The sequence below is a fragment of the Macaca nemestrina genome, chromosome 6 (genome assembly GCF_043159975.1).
Source record: "Macaca nemestrina isolate mMacNem1 chromosome 6, mMacNem.hap1, whole genome shotgun sequence".
Classification (NCBI taxonomy): Eukaryota; Metazoa; Chordata; class Mammalia; order Primates; family Cercopithecidae; genus Macaca; species Macaca nemestrina.
Window position 1 is genome coordinate 39,209,157 of NC_092130.1, and position 20,488 is coordinate 39,229,644.

General features: G+C 41.4%; 2 protein-coding genes and 1 pseudogene across 14 annotated transcripts in view; all 3 read right to left on the minus strand.

Annotated features, from left to right (window-relative positions):
- Positions 1 to 8,187, minus strand: part of LOC105467002 (protocadherin beta 15) — a 37,122-nt gene extending 28,935 nt beyond the window's left edge. For 4 of the 13 annotated variants that reach the window (XR_011624630.1, XM_071098298.1, XM_071098289.1 and 1 more), the window contains exon 1: positions 2,811 to 8,186. Coding sequence is in view for 10 of the 13 variants with exons in the window: in XM_071098298.1 (XP_070954399.1) it covers positions 2,811 to 4,973 (2,163 nt within the window). In the remaining 3 variants the exon portion in view is untranslated. Of the gene's footprint in view, positions 1 to 2,608 lie in introns of all 13 variants that reach the window. The other 9 variants (XR_011624628.1, XR_011624629.1, XM_071098291.1 and 6 more) reach the window with 5 other exon arrangements.
- On the minus strand, positions 5,188 to 12,826 carry LOC105467232 (protocadherin beta-15-like; annotated as a pseudogene).
- Positions 12,827 to 12,963: 137 nt separating this feature from the next.
- On the minus strand, positions 12,964 to 16,242 carry LOC112424100 (protocadherin beta-18). Its single transcript, XM_024788251.2, has one exon. It carries the CDS (start codon positions 15,932 to 15,934, stop codon positions 13,568 to 13,570), a length of 2,367 nt encoding a protein of 788 aa, XP_024644019.2. The 5' UTR covers positions 15,935 to 16,242; the 3' UTR covers positions 12,964 to 13,567.
- Positions 16,243 to 20,488: the final 4,246 nt, after the last annotated feature.

The following is a 20,488-nucleotide window of genomic DNA, read 5'->3' on the forward strand; positions in this document are numbered from 1 at the left end:
GGCAATACATCCAGGGAAGCTCCTGCTTTCAAGGCTTGGGACTAATCCTCTGTGGTTTGAGAGCTGTACTCTCTGGACTTCAGGCTCCATCCTCTGAACCATCCTTCCTTTTTCATTTGAATTGGCACATGTTTTTAGCTAAGCAGTTTTATCAGTCTATTTCTTGCTTACAGAATTTGGAGAGGGGGAGTACCACATCCTTCTTTAGTTAGTTCTCTCTATCCCTTTCAGTTCAAGCCGGCAGTGTTTCTGCTGATTAAACATTCTCAATAACCTTATTTCTTGTGCATTTCACAGGGATTCAATTTATTAAACAAGAGACTCCTTTGAAGTTATTTCCTGAATAATTATGTCTATATTCCTGGCTTCTGCTGATGTGGCTGAAGATATCCATGTCATGTACCTAGTCTCTTCAAAGAACTTCTGTATGATTGACTACCTGATTCTTTCAAGGCACTAGTAAAAGGTTGTCCTGATATGTCTGTGGCTTTCTCTGCAGAACATGTATCCTTAGCAGTGAATCTCCTGATTTTAACATCTTTTGTAGTCTGAGTAGGGTGAGAATTTCCCCAACCATCAAGTCCTGTTTCCTTTTTGCCTCACAGTTCTTCTCTCAATCTAATTCCTCTCATTCTTTTCCCTCTCACATTTTACTATAAGCAGCAAGAAAAAAAACAGACTGTACATTCAACCCTTTGCCTGAAAATCTCAGCGAAATCTCCCAAGTTCATTGCTCACAAGTTCTTTCTATATAACTACAGGACACAATTCAGCTAAGTTTTCTCCCACCATATAAAACGATTCCCTTTTCTTCAATTTCCAATAATATCTTCCTCATTTCTGCACCCTCACCAGCAGAAACTTTAACATCCGTATTTCTACCCACAATCTATTTAAAGTGATGTAGGTATTCTCTAAGGCAACATATTTCTCCACCATGCTCCTCACTTCATTCTGAGTCCTTACTAGCAGATTTGTTGACAACGTATTTCTACTAACAGTCTGTCCAAAGCAAGCGAGGCTTTTTCTGTCATACCTGTCAAAGTTCTTCCAGCCTCTGCCCACTTTCCAATTCAGAAGCCACTTGCACATTTTAAGTGTTTATTACAGTAGCATTTCACTTCCGGGTATCAAAATCTGTGTTCAAGTTCAGCCAGAGAAACAGGCAGCAGGAGATGTATGGTAATCAGTTTATTGCAAGGAAGTGACTTATTCAGTTGTGAAAGGTGCCTAGACAAGTCCAAAATCTGTACAGCAGGCAGTTAGGAGGGGCAGGTTGGAACTCTGGGGCATAAGCTGAAGCTGCTGTCCTTAAATGAAATTTCTTTTTCATCTTAGGGAAGACTCAACTCTGCTTTTATGGCCTTTCCACTGATTGAAATAGACCCACCCAGATTATCTAAGAGAGTCTCCCTATTTTAAGTTTAGCTGATTGGCAACCTTAATTCCGTTTGAACCTTAATTTCTTTACAATATAACATATTCATAGGTTCTGGGGATTAGGGCAGGAACATCTTGGCAGTCATTATTTTGCATGCAATACGATTCTAGAGTATCTGCAAAGTTGAGAAGCTCCTGGAGACAGAAAAGTCCTGACAAAAGAGCAGAAGTTTTTCCTCAAATAATTTAACTCCTTCACTAACATATCCTTTAATAAATTTTGTTTGGTTAACTAATATTAGTTCTACAATGTAATTTCTTTCAAATTCCTTATGAATCAGAATAATGCCACCATCCAAAGACAAGTAGATGCTGGCATTCTGTACCATCGGAAGCTCCTCTAAGCCCAGAATTTGGGACTCAATTAAGATTTTCCTGCTGTGGCAAGAGGAAATTGCAGGACATGAATTAGTTCGTCCTAGTGTCTATTGGCCTTATAGGAACACCTTAAACACAGGAAATCTGGGTATTAGAAAGCCTGTCTAGCCCCCCGATAGGATCATAACGTTAGATAGAAATAAGAAAGAACCCATCAGTCTTTTCTATGTTAATTTACATGAGAAAGAATACATTATGCAGATATATTTTTATGAGATGACATATGTGTTTTAGAATGAAAGTCTGATGCTTATAAGTGTGATCTTGAAAACAGTAGCTTAAAATTATCCATGTTGCTCCCTATTGGAAAAAACAAAACTCCAAATATGAAGCTTGGAATAAATTACACGTGGATAAATATGAAATGATTACACCCTGAGCTTTTATCAAAAAATCAGAGCTGTGTAAATAAGAAAAACTATAAAAAAAAATTTAAAATATAACTTCAAAAATCATATTCTTATGTAGTGTCATATAGTGCGACAGGTACTTTCAAAATTAGAGTTATGTTTATTAGGTGGGGTTAACTTTCATATTACCCTTCGGGAATGAATACTATTAATTTATTCAGAAATATGAAATTTCCTGAGATAAAATATTTATAATAATACAATAATTTGAAAACTAATTATCTAACAACCAGGCCAAGGAAATAAGTAACATTACTAAAGACAATAGTAGAAATTTAAAAAAAAAGTAGAATTAAAGATTACTAAAGGGTTAAAAAAAACTAAGGTGAAAAGTGAGGAAGACAAAATTAACAGACGATAGGAAAGCTTCAAATACCTACATTATTCTAGAAATTCTGATTTCCTCCTAGAGTCCTGGCTCAGAATATTGGGTAATATAGGCTTCAAGAACTTGAAATCATTACTTTCAGAGCCTCCTGTCAGACACACCTCGTACTGGTAGCTCTGGGATAGGGTCCCGGTGCCGCTCACGTCCACCAGATGCCCTGGAAAGGGGCCCTTGGGCACCAAGCAGCGACCTACCGAGGCCGCCCTGCTCCTCCTGCACAGCCGCACCGCCACGAACAGGAGCACCGACAAGAGGAACAGCGAAGACACCGAGGCCAACGCCACCACCAGGTAGACGGTAAGCGAGTCGGCCTGGGCCTGGGCCGGGGCCGCCTCTGGGAGAGGCAGGTAGGGCTGGGAGAAGCCGTCCACTAGGAGCAAGTGCAGCGTGGTGGTGGCCGAGAGCGGAGGCTCGCCATTGTCCTTGACCAGCACCGCCAGCCTGTGCTTGGCCGCGTCGCGCTCGCTCAGCAGCCTGGCGGTGCGCACCTCGCCATTGTGCGCCCACACGCGGAACAGCCCGGGCTCCGTGGCCTTGAGCAGCTGGTACGACAGCCAGGCGTTCTGGCCCGAGTCGCCGTCCACCGCCACCACCTTGGTCACCAGGTAGCCCGGCTCGGCCGCCCGGGGCACCAGCTCGGTGCAGGGCGCGGAGCCGTTCTGCAGAGGGTACAGCACGAAGGGCGAGTTGTCGTTGGCGTCCAGCACCAGCACGCGCACCAGCGCCTCGCTGCTCAGCTCTGGGGACCCGCGGTCTGTGGCGCCCACGCGCAACTCGAACTCCCGCAGGGTCTCGTAGTCCAGCGATCGGAGGGCGAACAAGTGGCCGTTGTCTGTGTTGATAGAGACCAGGGAGGCGAGGGGCAGGTGCGGGTCCTGGGGCGGCAGCAGCGAGTAGGTGACCTGGGCGTTGGTGCCTGAGTCTCTGTCTGTGGCGCTGACGCTGCCGATGTGCAGGGCGGGGCTGTTGTTCTCGCGGACGAACAGGGTGTAGGAGGTTTGGGTGAAGGCGGGGGCGTTGTCATTGACGTCGGAGACCAGCACGGTTATGCAGTGCTCGGTTTTCAGCCTTGGGGTCCCCAAGTCTGTGATGGTGATGGTGATGTTGTACTGGGCTCTGTTCTCTCTGTCCAGCGCCCCTTCTGTTACCAGCCTGTAGAAATTCTCAACAGACGGTTTTAGCTTAAAAGGAACACCATCCTGAATTGAGCAAATCATTTTTCCATTTTCCCCAGAGTCTCGGTCTCGAATCCTAAACAGGGCCACTTCTGTCTCTGGAGAATTCTCGGGAATAGGGCTGGTAAGTGATGAAATACTTAGTTCCGGGAAGTTATCGTTAACATCTAGCACCTTAACAGAGACAGAGCATTTTCCAGAAAGTCCCCCGCCATCAGATGCCTCTATATCTAGATCATATGAGGATATTGTCTCAAAATCTAGTTTTTTAATTAGTCGAATTTCTCCTGAAAGGCTGCTTAGCTCAAAAGGTTCGTTTATCTCCTGAGAGCTGTAAGAAATGGAGTATGATATCTCTCCATTCGGCCCAGTGTCTAAATCCCTAGCAGAGACCTTGACAACTAGGGAGCCTATTGGGCTGTTCTCTGAGACCTGCACCTCGTAGAGCGCCTGTGCAAACTCCGGGGCATTGTCATTGACGTCCAAGACCAAGATGAGGATCTGGACAGTGCCAGATCGGGGTGGAGAGCCACCGTCCACCGCTGTCAAGGTTAATCTGAGCTCGGCCTGCTCCTCGCGATCCAGTTCTGTGTCCAGCACCAGCTCTGGGTATTTCCTGCCATCCCCTTGGGTGCGAGTGGAAACATGGAAATGAGAATTGGGAGAAATATTGTAGTTTTGAACGTTGTTGCTGCCCACGTCCAAGTCCCGAGCTTTTTTCAGAGGAAACACAGTCCCAAGGGAGCTAGTTTCTGGGATTTTCAGGGTCATTTCTCTTTCAGGAAACTCAGGAGAATGATCATTTATGTCTCTCACTAGTAGTTCAGCTCGAAATATTTCCAAAGGTTTTTTCAGTAACACTTGGAAATGCATTATACAGGGCTCGGTGGGGCCACACAGCTTCTCCCGGTCCAGCTTCTCATTTAATATCAACTGCCCAGTCTGCAGATCAAGCTGCAAGCCTTGTTCGTTATCCTCAGAAACTACCCGGGCTCCCCGCTCGGCTAGCTCCCCCACTCCCAGCCCTAGGTCATTGGCCAGGTTAGCCACAAAAGAACCTCTCTCTGCTTCCTCCATCACAGAATAGCGACGGGGTTCCCAGCCTGCCAGAGCCACTTCCAGTAAAAGAAGAAGAATCAGGACTTGCCTTTGTTCAGGAAAGCGCTCCCCTGTAGGCTCCATCTTTACTTCTGCACACCTCCCTTTCAAGGAATCGGAGTCAGTGCTACTTCAGGGAGCGATGGGACAGAGGCAGTGATCGATCTGCCCGTTGATAACCTGTCCGGAAATGTAGGAGAATAGCATTCTCCGGAGACACTGGTCCGTGCTCTGCTAACGGACTTCCCCCTTAGGCTGGAAGAGGTCTGAAGTAGCTCGTAGCATTTCATGGGCTTCGTTTCCTTTTTTTGAAGCCTTAGCCTGCAGCGCCACCATGCGTTGTCTTTACTTCGAAACGAATTGCTACAATTGATCTATTCTCCATTCTATTAGGAGTTTGGAAAATGGGAGAAAATGATGTAATCACAATATCACGCAATTATAATTATTAATTTCTTCATTCAAAGGGGTATTTTTGGTCTCTATGTGCCAAATTATGATAAGCATCAGTAAACAACCCAGACATGGTCCCCACCGTCCAGAGCCTGTAGTCTGGGTGGGGTGCTCTGAGGGAAATTGAGAAGTGAAAGAAGACATAATAGGGATCAGTTATCTTATAATAATAATAACCCATAGCCACGTGATTTCTTAACATTTTCTCATCAAAACAAAATGAATTCTTTGATTTCTTTCAAGTTCTAGACAGCCTGTGTACCAGAATTGTGCTCCCATTGGTTGAATTACATCAAGAAAAAGCTACATGTTCATTCCAGGGTGATAGCCTTTCTACATAAAGTCAGAGAGTTACGATTTTATGAAAATTTTAAACTGTGGAAAAAAACATATGAAGGCACTTCCTATATCTCTTACTTTGCTTTTTCTTTTTTTTTCTTTTTCTTTTTCTTTTTTTTTTTTTTGAGATGGGGTCTTGCTCTATTGCCCAGTAGTGAATGCAGTGGCACAATCACTGCTCGTTGCAGCCTCAGCTGCCCAGGCTCAAGCGATCCTCCCACCTCAGCAACTGTAGCTGGGACCACAGTTGCGCATCACCATGCCTGGCTAATGTTTTAATTATTTGTGAAGATGAGGTCTTGCTATGTTGCCCAGGCTGGTCTCAAATTTCTGAGCTCAAGAAATCCTCCCGCCACAGCCTCCCAAAGTGCTGAGGTTATAGGCACGAGTTGCTGTACCTGGCCCTGCCTTGTCTCTCTCAGATTTATTATCATCAGATGTAGTGTAGATGTACTCATTTCATTGTTTCCTTTCTGTTTCAATCTCACGTGTTAGAACTTCATTTTGTTCACTGCTGCATCGCCAATATCTAAAATAATCCCCGGCACACGATAGGTGCTCAATAAATATTTGTTAAATAGATACATCAATGAATCACAATTAATTAAAAAATGCTGACAGATAGGTTCTCCTCCTACTGTAGAAGTCCCCTCTTCTGCTGGGATTCAAGTCCATTATATAAGATGGATAAACAAAGACAGCATGTTCATAAGGTAGGTATTTCCTATGCCCTTTAAATAGTAACGAGAAGTAACTAAGAACAGCCTAAAATGTCATTTCATTAAGTGGCAAAATAACCTAGCTACCCATAAGCAAGGGATATATTATATAATAGAAAGAAACACCATAACAAGATTATCATGACCCTAAATATAATGATTATGTCTCTTTTAGACACACATTTTTCATTGTCAAGGTTTTTTTTACAGTAATGTTATTATGACACTCATGATATTCAAAACACTCATATAATAAAATTTTCTAAGACTTTCTATTAAACATTTCAAAAACTGTACCATTGGAAAGATCCTTCAGTTTTTTTCAAAATTATATATTCTAGAAAACCTAGTGCATGCCCCTTACAGACTACTAATATTTTACAACCTCCTTGATCCCAAATGTTGTCATATTAATATGCAAAGCCACAATGAAAACTTAATAGTAAGAAAGGTCTGACTTACCAACAATGCAAGAATATCTAATATGCTTTTGACAACAAAAACCTCACTTAGGTCTCTTAATTAGAGGAAATTTATTAAAGAGCACATATTTGTCTCCAAAAAACCCAAGGGAAAAGCAGACTTAGGAGGGACTGGAAAATCTAAAACAGGAAAATCTACAACAAGGTCATTCTTTTGATATCTTCTTTTTTCTTGTCTCTCAGTAGATTGATGTCCTGTATTTCTTTTCAGATGTTTAGCCAGATATGACACCACTTTCTGGTTATGTTCCTAACAAAGAGACTATATTGTATCTGGTTTCTAAAGCCATTTTTTTTTTTAAATAGAGAGAATCAGATTAGGCCAGCTAAGATCATCTTATTTTTGTGTTTGAAATCACAGAGGGAGTTGGGTCATATAAAATAAATGTGGCTGCAACATTACACTTCTGCTAAAGACAGGGAGAAGTTTCCAGAAAAAGATCAGGTGGGCTAGATAGACACTACAAAAGGGAGCTATGATTTTTTAAATCTTGAGATAATCTAATAATCATTAAATAATGCTCATATGGCGGGGCGAGGTGGCTCATGCCTGTAATCCCACACTTTGGGAGGCAGAGACGAGTGTATCACTTGAGGTCAGGAGTTTGAGACCAGCCAAACTCCAGGAGCCACTTTGAGTTTGGCCAACATGGTGAAACCCCATCTCTACTAAAACAAGGGGCTTGTAATCCCAGCTACTTGGGAGGCTGAGGCAGGAGAATCACTTGAACCGGGGAAGCGAGGTTGCAGTGAGCGAGATTGCGCCATTGCACTCCAGCCTGGGCGACAAGAGTGAAACTCTGTCTCAATAATAATAATACTAATGCTTATATATGTTATATAATAGAGGTTATTAAAAGAGCAGAAAAGTCTTTAAGTTTGGGAAAAAATGTAGTCTTTCCCACATCATGCTATTGTGAAATAAAACCAATTTTTGCAGACACTTCTCCATTTAAAAATTCAAGACAGGTAAGCATAAGACTGATTAAACAGAGTATGTACTAATAATCACTATATCATCGTTCTTGTCTTCTAAGCATCAAAAGTTTAGAAAAGCTTTCTTTAATGAAACAGAATGGGGCTGGAATCTTCAAATCAACAGCCTGTGATTTTGAAAAGTTGATAAATTGAACAAATATGACTTTTCATTAGTGAGTAAACTTGAAAGTTGTATTCATCAAAATGGACATGATAAAAGGAGACTAAGTATGAACAAATAATCAAAGAAAATGTCTAATCTTAACTAGGAAAATGAAAGCAGCAAAATCTTAGAAAATCTATATAGAACAAAAAACATAACAGAGACTTAATATATTGATAAAGAACTAACCTTTATCCTTAATGCTCTGAAAAATATACAGATTCTTAATTGAATCCAAAACCATTTACAAAGTTGGACTTATCCTACCGTCATTCAGAGCGCCCGGATGCTTAGGGATAACAGACTTCAGGAATTTGAACTCATTTGTTGGGGAGCTTCCAGTCAGACACACTTCATACTGGTACCTCTGGGATAGAGTCCTGGTGCTGCTCATGTCCACCAGATGCCTGGAAAGGGGTCCTCGGGCACCGAGCAGCGACCCACCGAGGCCACCCTGCTCCTCCTACACTGCCGCACCGCCACGAACAGGAGCACTGAGAGAGGAAGAGCGACCACACCAAGGCCAACGCCATCACCAGCTGGACGGTGAGCAAGTCGCCCTGGGCCTGGGCTGGGGCCGCCTCTGGGAGCGCCAGGTAGGACTGGGAGAAGTCATCCACCAGGAGCGCGTGCAGCGTGGCGGTGGCCGAGCGCGGAGGCTCGCCCTTGTCCTTGACCAGGACCACCAGCCTGTGCTTGGCCACGTCGCTCTCGCTCAGCAGCCTGGCCGTGTGCACCTTGCCATTGTGTGCCCACACATCGAACAGCCCGGGCTCCGTGGCCTTGAGTAGCTGGTATGACAGCCAGGCGTTCTGGCCCGAGTCGCCATCCACCGCCACCACCTGGGTCACCAGGTAGCCCGGCTCAGCCGCCCGGGGCACCAGCTCTGTGCAGGGCGCGGAGCCGTTCTGCAGCGGGTACAGCACGAAGGGCAAGTTGTCGTTGGCGTCCAGCACAGCACGCGCACCAGCGCCTCGCTGCTCAGCGCCAGGAAGCCGCGGTCTGTGGCGCCCACGCGGAACTCGAACCCCTGCAGAGACTCGTAGTCCAGCGACCGGAGGGCAAACAGGTGGCCGTTTTCTGTGTTGATGGAGACTAGGGAGGCAAGGGGCAGGTGCGGGTTCGGTGGCGGCAGCAGCGAGTGTGTGACCTGGGTGTTGGTGCCTGTGGCGGTGACGCCGCCAATGTGCAGGGCGGGGCTGTTGTTCTAGCTGACGAACAGGATGTAGGAGGTTTGGGTGAAGGCGGGAGCGTTGTCATTGACGTAGGAGACCAGCACAGTTATGTTGTACTCGGTTTTCAGCCTAGGCGTTCCCTAGTCCAAGGCTGTGATGGTGAGTTGTACTCGGCTCTAAACTCTCTGTCCAGTAGTCCTTCTGTTAACAGCCAGTAGAAATTCTCAACGGAAGGTTTCAGCATGAACGGAACATCATTTTGAATTACGCAAACTATTCTTCCATTTTCCCCAGAATCTCGGTCTGGAATGCTGAAAAGAGCTACCACATCTCGGGAGAATTTTCGCGGATGGGGCTTGTAAATGAAGCCATGGTCAGTTCTGGAGCGTTATCGTTGATATCTACCACCTGTATTATGATGGCGCATTTTCCATAAAGACCTGCCCCATCACAGGCTTTAATATCCACCTCATATGACACAATTTTTTCAAAATCTAATTTTCTGATCATTTTAATTTCTCCCGTTCGTTCATTAAGTGCAAATGTCTTAGAAATCTCTTCATCACCATAAAAAGTGAGTAGAATATTTCACCATTAATTCCCATGTCTAAATCTCTAGCGGAAACAGTGGCAACAAGGGATTCCAGGGGGCTGTTTTCTGATATCTGCACCTGATAGAGTGACAGCACACACTCAAGCACATTGCCATTGATGTCCAAGGTTTCAAGGAGGACCAGAGCAGTTCCAGTTCTGGGAGAAGCCTCGCCATTTACTGCCATGAGAGTTAACCCGAACTCAGCCTGCTCCTCCGGATCCAGGGCTTTGTCTAGAACCAGCTCTGGGTATTTTCTGCCTTCACTGCCATTTTGGGTGAGAACGTGGACATGGGAGTTGGGGTTGATGGTGTAGTTTTGAGTGTTATTGATGCCCACATCCAAATCTTGTGTGTTTTTCAGAGGAAACACAGTTCCTGGAGGAGTATTTTCCATGATTTTCAAAATAATTTCTACTTCTGGGAATACAGGGGAATTGTCATTTATGTCACTGACCAAAAGTTTAAACCTATATACCTCCAAAGGTTCTTCCAGTAACACTTGGAATTGCAGCACACAAGGCTCAGTGAGGTCACACAATTCTTCCTCATTCAGTTTCTCATTTACTTGCAGGTCTCCAGTCTGAAGGTTCAGCTGAAAATATTTTTTTGTTATTGTTAAAAATGACCCGAGCCCTCCGCCGGGATATTTCTCTTACTTCTAGCCCTAGGTCCTTTGCTACATTGGCCACAAAAGAACCGCTTTCTGTTTCTTTTGCTACAGTATAAACATTCCGCTCCGCGCAAGTCTGAGACAGCATAACAAAGAGAAGCAGCACTTGCCTTATTCTAGGAAAATGCTCCTTTTCAGCTCCATTTCTTCAACACCAACAGCATTCAGGGTCTGGATGCCTATGTTGGGTCAGTAGGCAGTCTGCTCTGGGAATCAATCCTTGCCACAACGCAATTTTCTGTTAAGAAAGCCTCTTCTCTTTGATGGGTCTAATGACTGCTAGCCCAGTAGATGAAGAGATTCATTCTAACACTTCAGGGGTATGAACTTAAGTGATATACTAGCTAAAGCTGGTTTATTATGCAAACTCAATAGGTAGCTTAAGGAGTTGTGGATAACTTATTTGTGAATATTGTCTAAGGACTGTGAGCTTGCTATGTTGAATTATTACAGTATCTAAAATAATTTGTAAAGAGCATCACCATCTATTGTTAATAATGAGATACACACATGTTGAAGCTGAGAGTCACTGAAACCTTTAAGAGGGAGACAGCTAAGATCATGGATATAAAGGCTGAAGTTAAAGTAAAAAGTAAAATGCAGAAGAAAATATGTTAAGTTCACCTGAAATAGCAGGTTAAGCATATTCCCAACTGGAGAAGATCTCAACTCATTTTTAGTAAGCAATCATATATCTCTTGTGGATTCATTGGAATCCTGAAACCCTAGCATGGAACTGAAATTCTTACTTCTAAGGAAAGAGAAAACATTTTCGGGGAGGAGACTTGGGGGTCTTCCCAACTCTGCCAACTTTAACCAATGTTCTACTCACAATGTTTAAATAATATACACTATTATGTGTTCTGGTATTCTAATTACCTAGCTAACTGAGAAAACTAAGGATGAGCCAAGTGTAAGAATTGTGGTTTATATTGGTTTCTCTTAAGGTATAAATAGCTCAAATCAACATTCTACTTTAGAATGTTTTCTTCTATACAAACAAATTTGATTAAACTTTCAAAATATGAGAACATGCCAGTCACAGTCAAAATCTGATGGACAATTTTCCTTATAGAAATATATTGGTCATGGATCCAAATTCACTATTATGTGTCCAAGAAAATGCGTCCTGAATGTCTATGCATTTTTTAATATTAATGGGATAGAAGCTTGTACCTATGTCAGTAACCTAATGGATCAAAGTTAGTTTTTCATTCCCATCTTTCTTCTCTTGGTTAAAGTTTCTCCTTTCTAAGATCTTAGCTCCTAGGCTTGGCAGAAACTTAAATTTTTTCATGAGGTTTTCTAGCAATAGGGTATATTAATTAAATGTTTATTACTATAACTGAAATCATGAGTCAATCCATATTATCCATAAATTGGGATTATTTATGGAGCAAGAAGATTTTACATTACATGACAAAAATAATTTTGTTCACGCTGAGCTTAACAAGCAATTTTTAAAAGAAAGAGTCTGCTAAGGAAGGTATGATGATCCTGAGAAAAGGTACAGAAACCTAAAACTTAACAATTCTAGTGTTATTATTATTATTTAAACTAAAAGTATTATTTAAAAGTAATCCTGGGACATATAAAATAATGGAGGGAAAGTTAAGTTAATGAGACATTTCATAAAGCCCTTTGTAGCATTTTTCTGTTGAAAGACCTCATAAATTATTTACAAATTTAAATTTTATTACATAAGCCTCTAGTATATATTTGTTATCTCTAGGCTTGTACATCCTGTATTTCATTCATTAAGTTAACATTAGAAGCATGCAATAAAAGACCAGGGTTTCAAGGTAGATAGTCTGAGTACTCAAGGTTGTACAAACCTTTCAAGTCTCTTCTGATTTCAAGAAATCCCACTTCAAGATAGGTTAAACAAAAGAATTTTACTATTAGCAATGGAGTCTTACTGTAGAACCCAAGGGCAATTAAACATTGGGGACTTAGGAGGAACTGAACTTAGGTGGACAGGTCTAGAACTAAGTAGCTATTTTAGTCTCTACTGTTTTCTAGGCTTCTGCCTTCTCCACTCTTATTCCTTTTCACTTTTACTTTCCTTCCATTTTCTCTCCCTCTTTTTCTCTCTATCTAGAAACTTATAAACATGGCTACCTCAGCACACGTTCAACATTTATTCAAGAGGAAAAAGTAGATGAACTATATCTCAATCACAAATTTAGGGGTTTGGAGAATGTAGCTATTCCAGCTTAAATTAGGAATCTATCACAGGACCAATAAAAAGTGATCAGGGCTCTTGCCTATAATCCCAACATGTTGGGAAGCTGATGTGGTAGGATTACTAGAGCCCAGGAGTTCAAGACTAGCCCATGTGACATGGCAAGACCCCACTCCTTAAAAAATATATGGGGGGGAGGTGTAAGAAAAGAAGGCCTGCAATGGAATAAGCATCACACTAGTGATCGCCTGTCTTGGGTAGTATAGAGAAGTTCTCAGACAAGAAAGGAGCATGAGCTGGATATATACATCTTAATCCAAACAAGGTTTTGAATATATTTAAATAAAACAACATCTACTAGCATATATATGGTTCACACATAATTATGAAAAAAAAAAAAAAACCCTCAGTACAGGAAAAATTCTCTGCAATGTTTGCCAGAAAAGTAGAATGAAAAGATTATAGGTTTTAAAAAAAGAAACCTAAATTAGATAACATCTTAGAAACCAACCTAACCAGATAACAAGCAATTATGTTTTTGTTAATATCATGCATTTACTTCTATAATAATATTCTCAATCATATAAAAACTGCTTTGGTTAGAGGATCCACAGTCAGAACACTCAGAAAATAGGAATGAGCCCAGTGTGCAATTAAACTTGAAGGGAAAATAATGTGTATGTGAACATATTATTTGAGGTTGTATTTCAAAACAATGACTAAGTAAATTCCAGCTTTCAATTTTTTCACGATTAAAACAACAAAAAATAGTCTTAAATTCTTGTAACTTCTGAAAACTCTTGAATAAAATGCAGTTACCCAAAATGAAAAACTCTAAATAACAAAAAGATTTCAAAGAAATAGACTCATTCTAAAAGTTCTGCATCATAATCAGATCCCTAATTGAATTCCATGCCATTCAGAAAGGTGGGGCTTTCTCCATTTCGCTGTCCCGGGGCAGCAGATTGGGAATTATCGGCTTCAGGAACTTGAACTCATTTGTCCCGGAGCCTCCTGTCAGACACACCTCGTACTGGTAGCTCTGGGATAGGGTCCCGGTGCCGCTCACGTCCACCAGATGTCCTGGAAAGGGGCCCTCGGGCACCGAGCAGCGGCCCACCGAGGCCGCCCTGCTCCTCCTGCACAGCCGCACCGCTACGAACAGGAGCACCGACAAGAGGAAGAGCGAAGACACCGAGGCCAACGCCACCACCAGGTAGATGGTGAGCGAGTCGGCCTGGGCCTGGGCCGGGGCCGCCTCTGGGAGAGGCAGGTAGGGCTGGGAGAAGCCGTCCACCAGGAACACGTGCAGCGTGGTGGTGGCCGAGCGCGGAGGCTCGCCATTGTCCTTGACCAGCACCACCAGCCTGTGCTTGGCCGCGTCGCGCTCGCTCAGCAGCCTGGCGGTGCGCACCTCGCCATTGTGCGCCCACACACCGAACAGCCCGGGCTCCGTGACCTTGAGCAACTGGTAGGACAGCCAGGCGTTCTGACCCGAGTCGCCGTCCACTGCCACCACCTTGGTCACCAGGTAGCCCGGCTGGGCCGCCCGGGGCACCAGCTCGGTGCAGGGCGCGGAGCCGTTCTGCAGAGGGTACAGCACGAAGGGCGAGTTGTCGTTGGCGTCCAGCACCAGCACGCGCACCAGCGCCTCGCTGCTCAGCGCCGGGGAGCCGCGGTCTGTGGCGCCCACGCGGAACTCGAACTCCTGCAGGGCCTCGTAGTCCAGCGACCTGAGGGCGAACAGGTGGCCACTGTCTGCGTTGATGGAGACCAGGGAGGGGAGGGGTAGGTGAGGGTCCTGGGACGGTAGCAGCGAGTAGGTGACCAGGGCGTTGGTGCCTGAGTCTCTGTCTGTGGCTCTGACGCTGCCGATGTGCAGGGCGGGGCTGTTGTTCTCGCGGACGAACAGAGTGTAGGAGGTTTGGGTGAAGGCGGGGGCGTTGTCATTGACGTCGGAGACCAGGACAGTTATGTTGTGCTCGGTTTTCAGCCTGGGTGTCCCCAAGTCGGTCACGGTGATGGTAATGTTATATTCATTTCTGATCTCTCTGTCCAGTGGGTGCTCTGTTACCAGAGAGTAAAAATTCTTGAAGGTAGGCTTCAAGACAAAGGGGAGGTTGTCCTGAATTGAGCAAACCATTCTCCCATTGTCTCCAGAGTCTTGGTCTCGTATGCTGAAGACAGCGACCACCATCTCAGGTGAAGAGTTTTCCGGTATGGGACTGGTAAGAGATGTCATGGCTATTTCTGGCGGGTTGTCATTCACATCTACAACCCGAACTAAAATGTTTGATTTTCCAGAAAGGCTCCCACTGTCAATGGCCTGAATGTTTATGATGTAAGATTGAATAATCTCGAAATCTAGAGGTGCTTTTAAATAGACTTCGCCAGAAATTGGATGGATTTCAAATGTTTTCCGTACATCTCTGGAGACATGGGAAAATGAATAAGACAGTTCTCCATTTATTCCTGCATCTAAATCTGTAGCAGACACTTTGATGATCAAGGAGTCCAGAGGGCTGCTCTCAGGTACATGAACTTCATAGACTGGCTTCTCAAATTCAGGGGCATTGTCATTGACGTCCAGGACCACAACGTTAATCAGTGTAGTCCCAGACCTGGGCGGAGACCCGCCATCCACGGCTGTTAGCGTTAAACTAAGCTCAGACTCCTTTTCTCGATCCAGGGATTGGTCCAGTACCAACTCTGGATATTTTCTGCCCTCATCACTGTGTCGTAATTTAAGGTGGAAATAGGGATTGGGACTTATTGTATAGTTTTGAACACCATTCTTTCCCACATCCAAGTCCTGAGCACTATCTATTTGGAATACAGTTCCTAGAGTAGTACCTTCGGAGACTTTTAGAAGTATATGATTATTTAGGAACGTGGGAGTGTGATCATTTATGTCTTTGACCAAAAGCTCAGCCCGAAAAAATTGCAACGGATTTTCAAATAACACCTGGAAATGCAATATACAAGGCTCTGTGAGATCACAAAGTGCCTCCCGGTCCAGCTGCTCGTTTAAGAGCAAGTCGCCATTTTGTGGATCCAATCGCAAATAAGGTTTATAGTCGTCAAAGATGACTCTGGCGCCCCGTGCAACCAGGTCTTCCACATCCAAACCCATGTCTTTCACCACGTTGGCTATAAATGTGCCGACCTCCATTTCCTCTGCTGTGGAATAGCTCCAGGTCTCAGAACACACCAAAGACCCTCCCAGGAAAACAAAGAAAAGCAGCACTTGCCTTGTCCGCTGAGCTCTTCCCTTTCCCGGCTCCATGGCTTCTTAGCCAAACGTCTTTCTGGCGAAAACGTTTCAACTCAGTCTCTAGCAGCTGTTAAAGTTGCTCCTCTCACCTGTCAGCCTGGACCTTTGGGAATCTAGAAACTCGTAATCCTGTCGCGAAGGTGTTGATGGTGCCCTACCTTTTGAAAGCCTCTTTTCTCCTGGTTTCCCAGCGCTTTCAGTTCCCATGGTTAAGGGAAACCAGAGCATCTGCTGTTACAAAAAATTCACCATCTTATCCTGCAGCGCCACCATGCGACTCTGCAGACTTTCAGGTTTTAGATAAATTCCAATATGTTTCAGACAAAATATTAGTTTTTCTTGAGTGTTTGTCAATAAATTTAAATTATATTCTCCTCCTATATGCCTATTTTCCGAGTTGCATTTTTGTGATATGTGATGCTATTACCTTTCCATCATCAGCCACAATCTGCTACAGCTGTGGTATAGATGTAAGAAGCATATTTAAGATGTAGCCCCTGCCTCAAACGAGTTATGATCTCTCTGTGAAGACAATATATTAAACAACTAAAGATAGTGAAGAATACTCTCACATGTAATTGACTTAGTAGGCAAGAGATTTTTAGGAAAATTGGAAATGAGAATTAGAGGTCTTAGCTGTCTCCACAACTACTCAGAAAAGAGGAATGAGATCATCTACTTGAAAATGAACCTGGTATACGAAAACAGTTGCTTTGGAAAGGTTGGACATTTTGAGCTGCATAAATGGTACCATTTATTTAGGGATACTCAGTAGGAGACTTAGCTGGCAGGAGTAGAAAATAAATGCTCAAAAGTAGTGAGTAAAGTAAAACATTTCTGGTTTTTAATGTGAGAGCAAGTCCAGTTAAACATTTTTTTAAATGTGAACAAATTAGACCTCAGTTTAGTTGTGAAACTGAATTTCATCATTTGCAGACCCAGGCTTTCCATAGGCACAATTCTAAGTATGTCTATCTATCTATTAATTAATTAGTTTAGCAGATAGTTATTGAGAATATACTTTGTGCAAGGAATGGTCATAAGTGTTAGGGATAGAATGGTAAACAGACATAGTTTCTGCCACGCAAGAGGGAGACAGAAAAATGACCACATATTTTAAATAGAACACAATGAATGTCATGATAAAGAAAGTTCATGCTACTACAAGGGCATAGATGATGGTTATCTAACCAGAATTTGGAAATACGAGACAAATTTTTCTGGAGAAAGTATATTCTAAAGTGATACATTAAAAATTAGTAGGAGTACTTTAAACAAAAATTGGGTATGGGGTAAAATTTTTCAGGAAAACTAAAAACAAGATTGTGCAAATCCAAATAAAGAGAAATATTTGGAAGAAATAAAATAAAATCAATATGGCTAAGGCATAGATCAAGAGGAGAGAAATGGTAAGAGCTGAAATTGGAAAGATAAGAAAATATTTTGTAACTATGTCAAGGAATTTGGACTTTACGTCAGTAGAAATGTAGGGTTATTAAAGGGATTATAATTAAAACAGAAAAGTGACATGATTATGTTTCTACTTTTTAAAAACATTATCCTGTTTCAGAGTTGAGAATAAATTAGAGAGGAATAAGATTAAAGGTGAGAGATTGATTACAAATGGTTGCAATAATACAAGTAAGAGGAAACATTGGCCTCAACTAGAAATGCAGTGAAGGGGTTGTATTAGAATGATAAAACAATAGGGTATATGGTGATAAACATAGAAGGAGTGGGTTAGAAAGGCATGAAGGTAAATGTACTTTGTCTTCAGGCGTAGGCAACTGAGTGACTGTTGGTTCTATTAACTAATAAACACAGAAAGAGCAGAAGAAAGAGGAACAGATATGGAACTGGAGAAGGTATATTTAGTTTTGAGGAAGGCAACAATTTTAACTTAAAACTGTTGAGTTTGAGCATCCATATAGATAGTTATATAAATTAGCTTCTATTACATAAATGTAGTTGAGGAAAGACATTTGGGCTATAGAGTCACATTTGGGATTTATTGGCATAAATGGTGATTAAGTCTCTTCAAGAAAGATAATACGTTGCAGATTAAAAGAAGTATATTTGAATTTGTGACTTCAGACATGACGTAGTTTTCAGAGACTACCATCTCCAGAGAGAGGCCATGATTATAGGTGACTAGGTTAGAGTAGAAGTGAGTGTCATTAGAGATGAAGAAGGCTAGAAACAGAGGTAGGTCAAACTCTTGGACTCAGAATTGTTGCAAGGGATGGGCAAAGAAGAAAATTAAAAGAAGTCACATTTAAGAGATGAAATGCCTTTACACTACTTCTTTCTTATCATCTGGAATAATTTAAAATTAAACTGATACCAAGTTGATTTCATACTCTCATTTAATGGCTCTTACATGCAAAGATCATTTAGGTAGAAAGGTTTGCTAACTTCCTTCAGTACACTAAAGATACCTTTCTATTATTTTCCATTGCTACTGTTGAGAAACATGGAGCATAGCTGTCAGTCTGTCATGTGTTTGAGGGTTCAATGTCCTCTTCCCATGGCTTTTGAAAAAAAGATTTCTCTCTTTCTTTGGTTTTCTGAGCTTTCAATATAATGTTTCTAGATATGAATATCTTTTAAAATTTATCCTGTTAGGTTTATTTAGGTCTCTTAAATCTGCTTATTGATGGTTTCATCAATTTTGAAGAATTCAAATTATTATTTCTTTAACTATTGCTTCTGATACAATTTTTCTCTTATCTCCTTGGGTTCTGGTTAAATATATGTTAAGCTTTTTTACTTTGTCCTCTGTTTCTAATATTCTCTTCTGTATTTTTCATCTTATCAACTTCATGACCTACATATTGGATAAATTATATCCTTGTCTATCTTTCTCTTAAGTAATTATTTGTTTAGCTGTATCTAATTTTCTATTAAATTTTCTAGTTGGTTTAAAATTTTGATCATTATAGTTTTTCATTTCTAGGAGTTCTATTTGTTTTCTTATCTGTCAAATTTTACAGTATTTTTCCTTGTACACCTTCAAATTTAACTTTTATTTCAATTAAATTACCTAGCATATTATAGACTGTGTCTGATAATTACAATATTTGAAATGCTTACAAGTTTATTTTTATGTTCCTTTCCTCTGCTGGCTGTCACTCATAGTGTCATGTTCCCTTGTGTATGCACTTATCTTCGACTGTTTATGTTAAGAACATAAAAAACTAGTTGTACGAATGATTTGAGGCTTAGAGTGAATAAACATTCAAACATTCAAAACTGTAAGAAGTCACATTCACATTCACTATAAGAAGTCAGATTTCATTAAAGATCTGCATTTGATTCTATCAGTTCCTGGAGCACTACCTGTCAATGATCACCTTAAATCAAGTTTAAGGCTAAAAATCAAGTTAAAGGCTAAAAATCAAGTTCAAGGCTGAAATTCCCCACAACGGCTCATGCATTTCCAGTTTACTCTCACTCCAAGGGTTTGGCTCTTAGGGGTCCATGCTTATTAACAGAGGTTCAAGTTTTCCAGGATTCCCTAGGAAAAAGTAGATTTTGGACTTGTTTATCTCCCTGGGTTTCCTTTTAACATTAACTCTAACCTGACAATGTATTAATGTCTTAATAGCTAATTGTTTTCAGTGAAATCATTGTGCTACATAATTTTTATCATCCTTGTTAAAAATGTGAAGTCTCAGGGATATTGTTGCAACTAAAAATTACAAGTAAACTCTTAGCTTTCATGTTCTATGGGCAACTGATTATTTTGGAAGGCAACAGAAATAATACGTATTTTTAAACAACTTCAGCTGATCAATACTAAATCAATTCTACAATGACATAATGAATTTAAACAATCTCTTGGAAGAGACAACTGCCATTTACATTGGTATTCATTCTCACTTCTTTCTATACCCCTTGTTCCTCTATATATACATAAATAGCTTTCCTATATTCTCTCTTCTCTCCCTTCATAATGTGTATTAATATATTTGCATATTTCTATAAATATAAGATATTGTGTATATCACTGTACTGTAAATCTTTGTCTCTTTTTTCTTTTAAAACATTTGAGATTTATTCATGTGATTACGTGTCTAGCTAACTCCTTTTGATCACTGCATAATAATCCTTCACTAACATATTACACATTTTATCAATTGCTTTACTGATAGATGTGCAAGTGGAGTCCTATTCTTCATTTTCCCAAGATGAATATTCTTATATACATCATTTTGTAAAGCTCTGTAAGAGTTTTCTGGCTTATACACTCCAATAAAATTGCTGAATTGTGGAGTACATATATATATTAAATTTTACTAAATACTATCAGAAAGGTCTCTAAATAGGCTGTACATGTGATTTCCTATTATTCCACTTGATATTACCCAAATCTCTCATCTTTACTAATTTTAGTGTATGTTTCACCAACTAAAAGGGTTGAACTTCATTTAAAGCTATTTTCAGACTTTCTGTTTTCCCTTTTTTTGAATTTCCTTTTCCTTTGTCTTGAAAAATCCTGTTGTGTCTCTGGCTTTGTTGTTGTTGATTTGCAAGAGTTATTTGAATAATGTAAATATTAATCTT

Excerpts from the sequence above, each read along its gene's own strand:
- LOC112424100 (XM_024788251.2), bottom strand. The coding sequence starts at position 15,934 with ATGGAGCCGGGAAAGGGAAGAGCTCAGCGGACAAGGCAAGTGCTGCTT.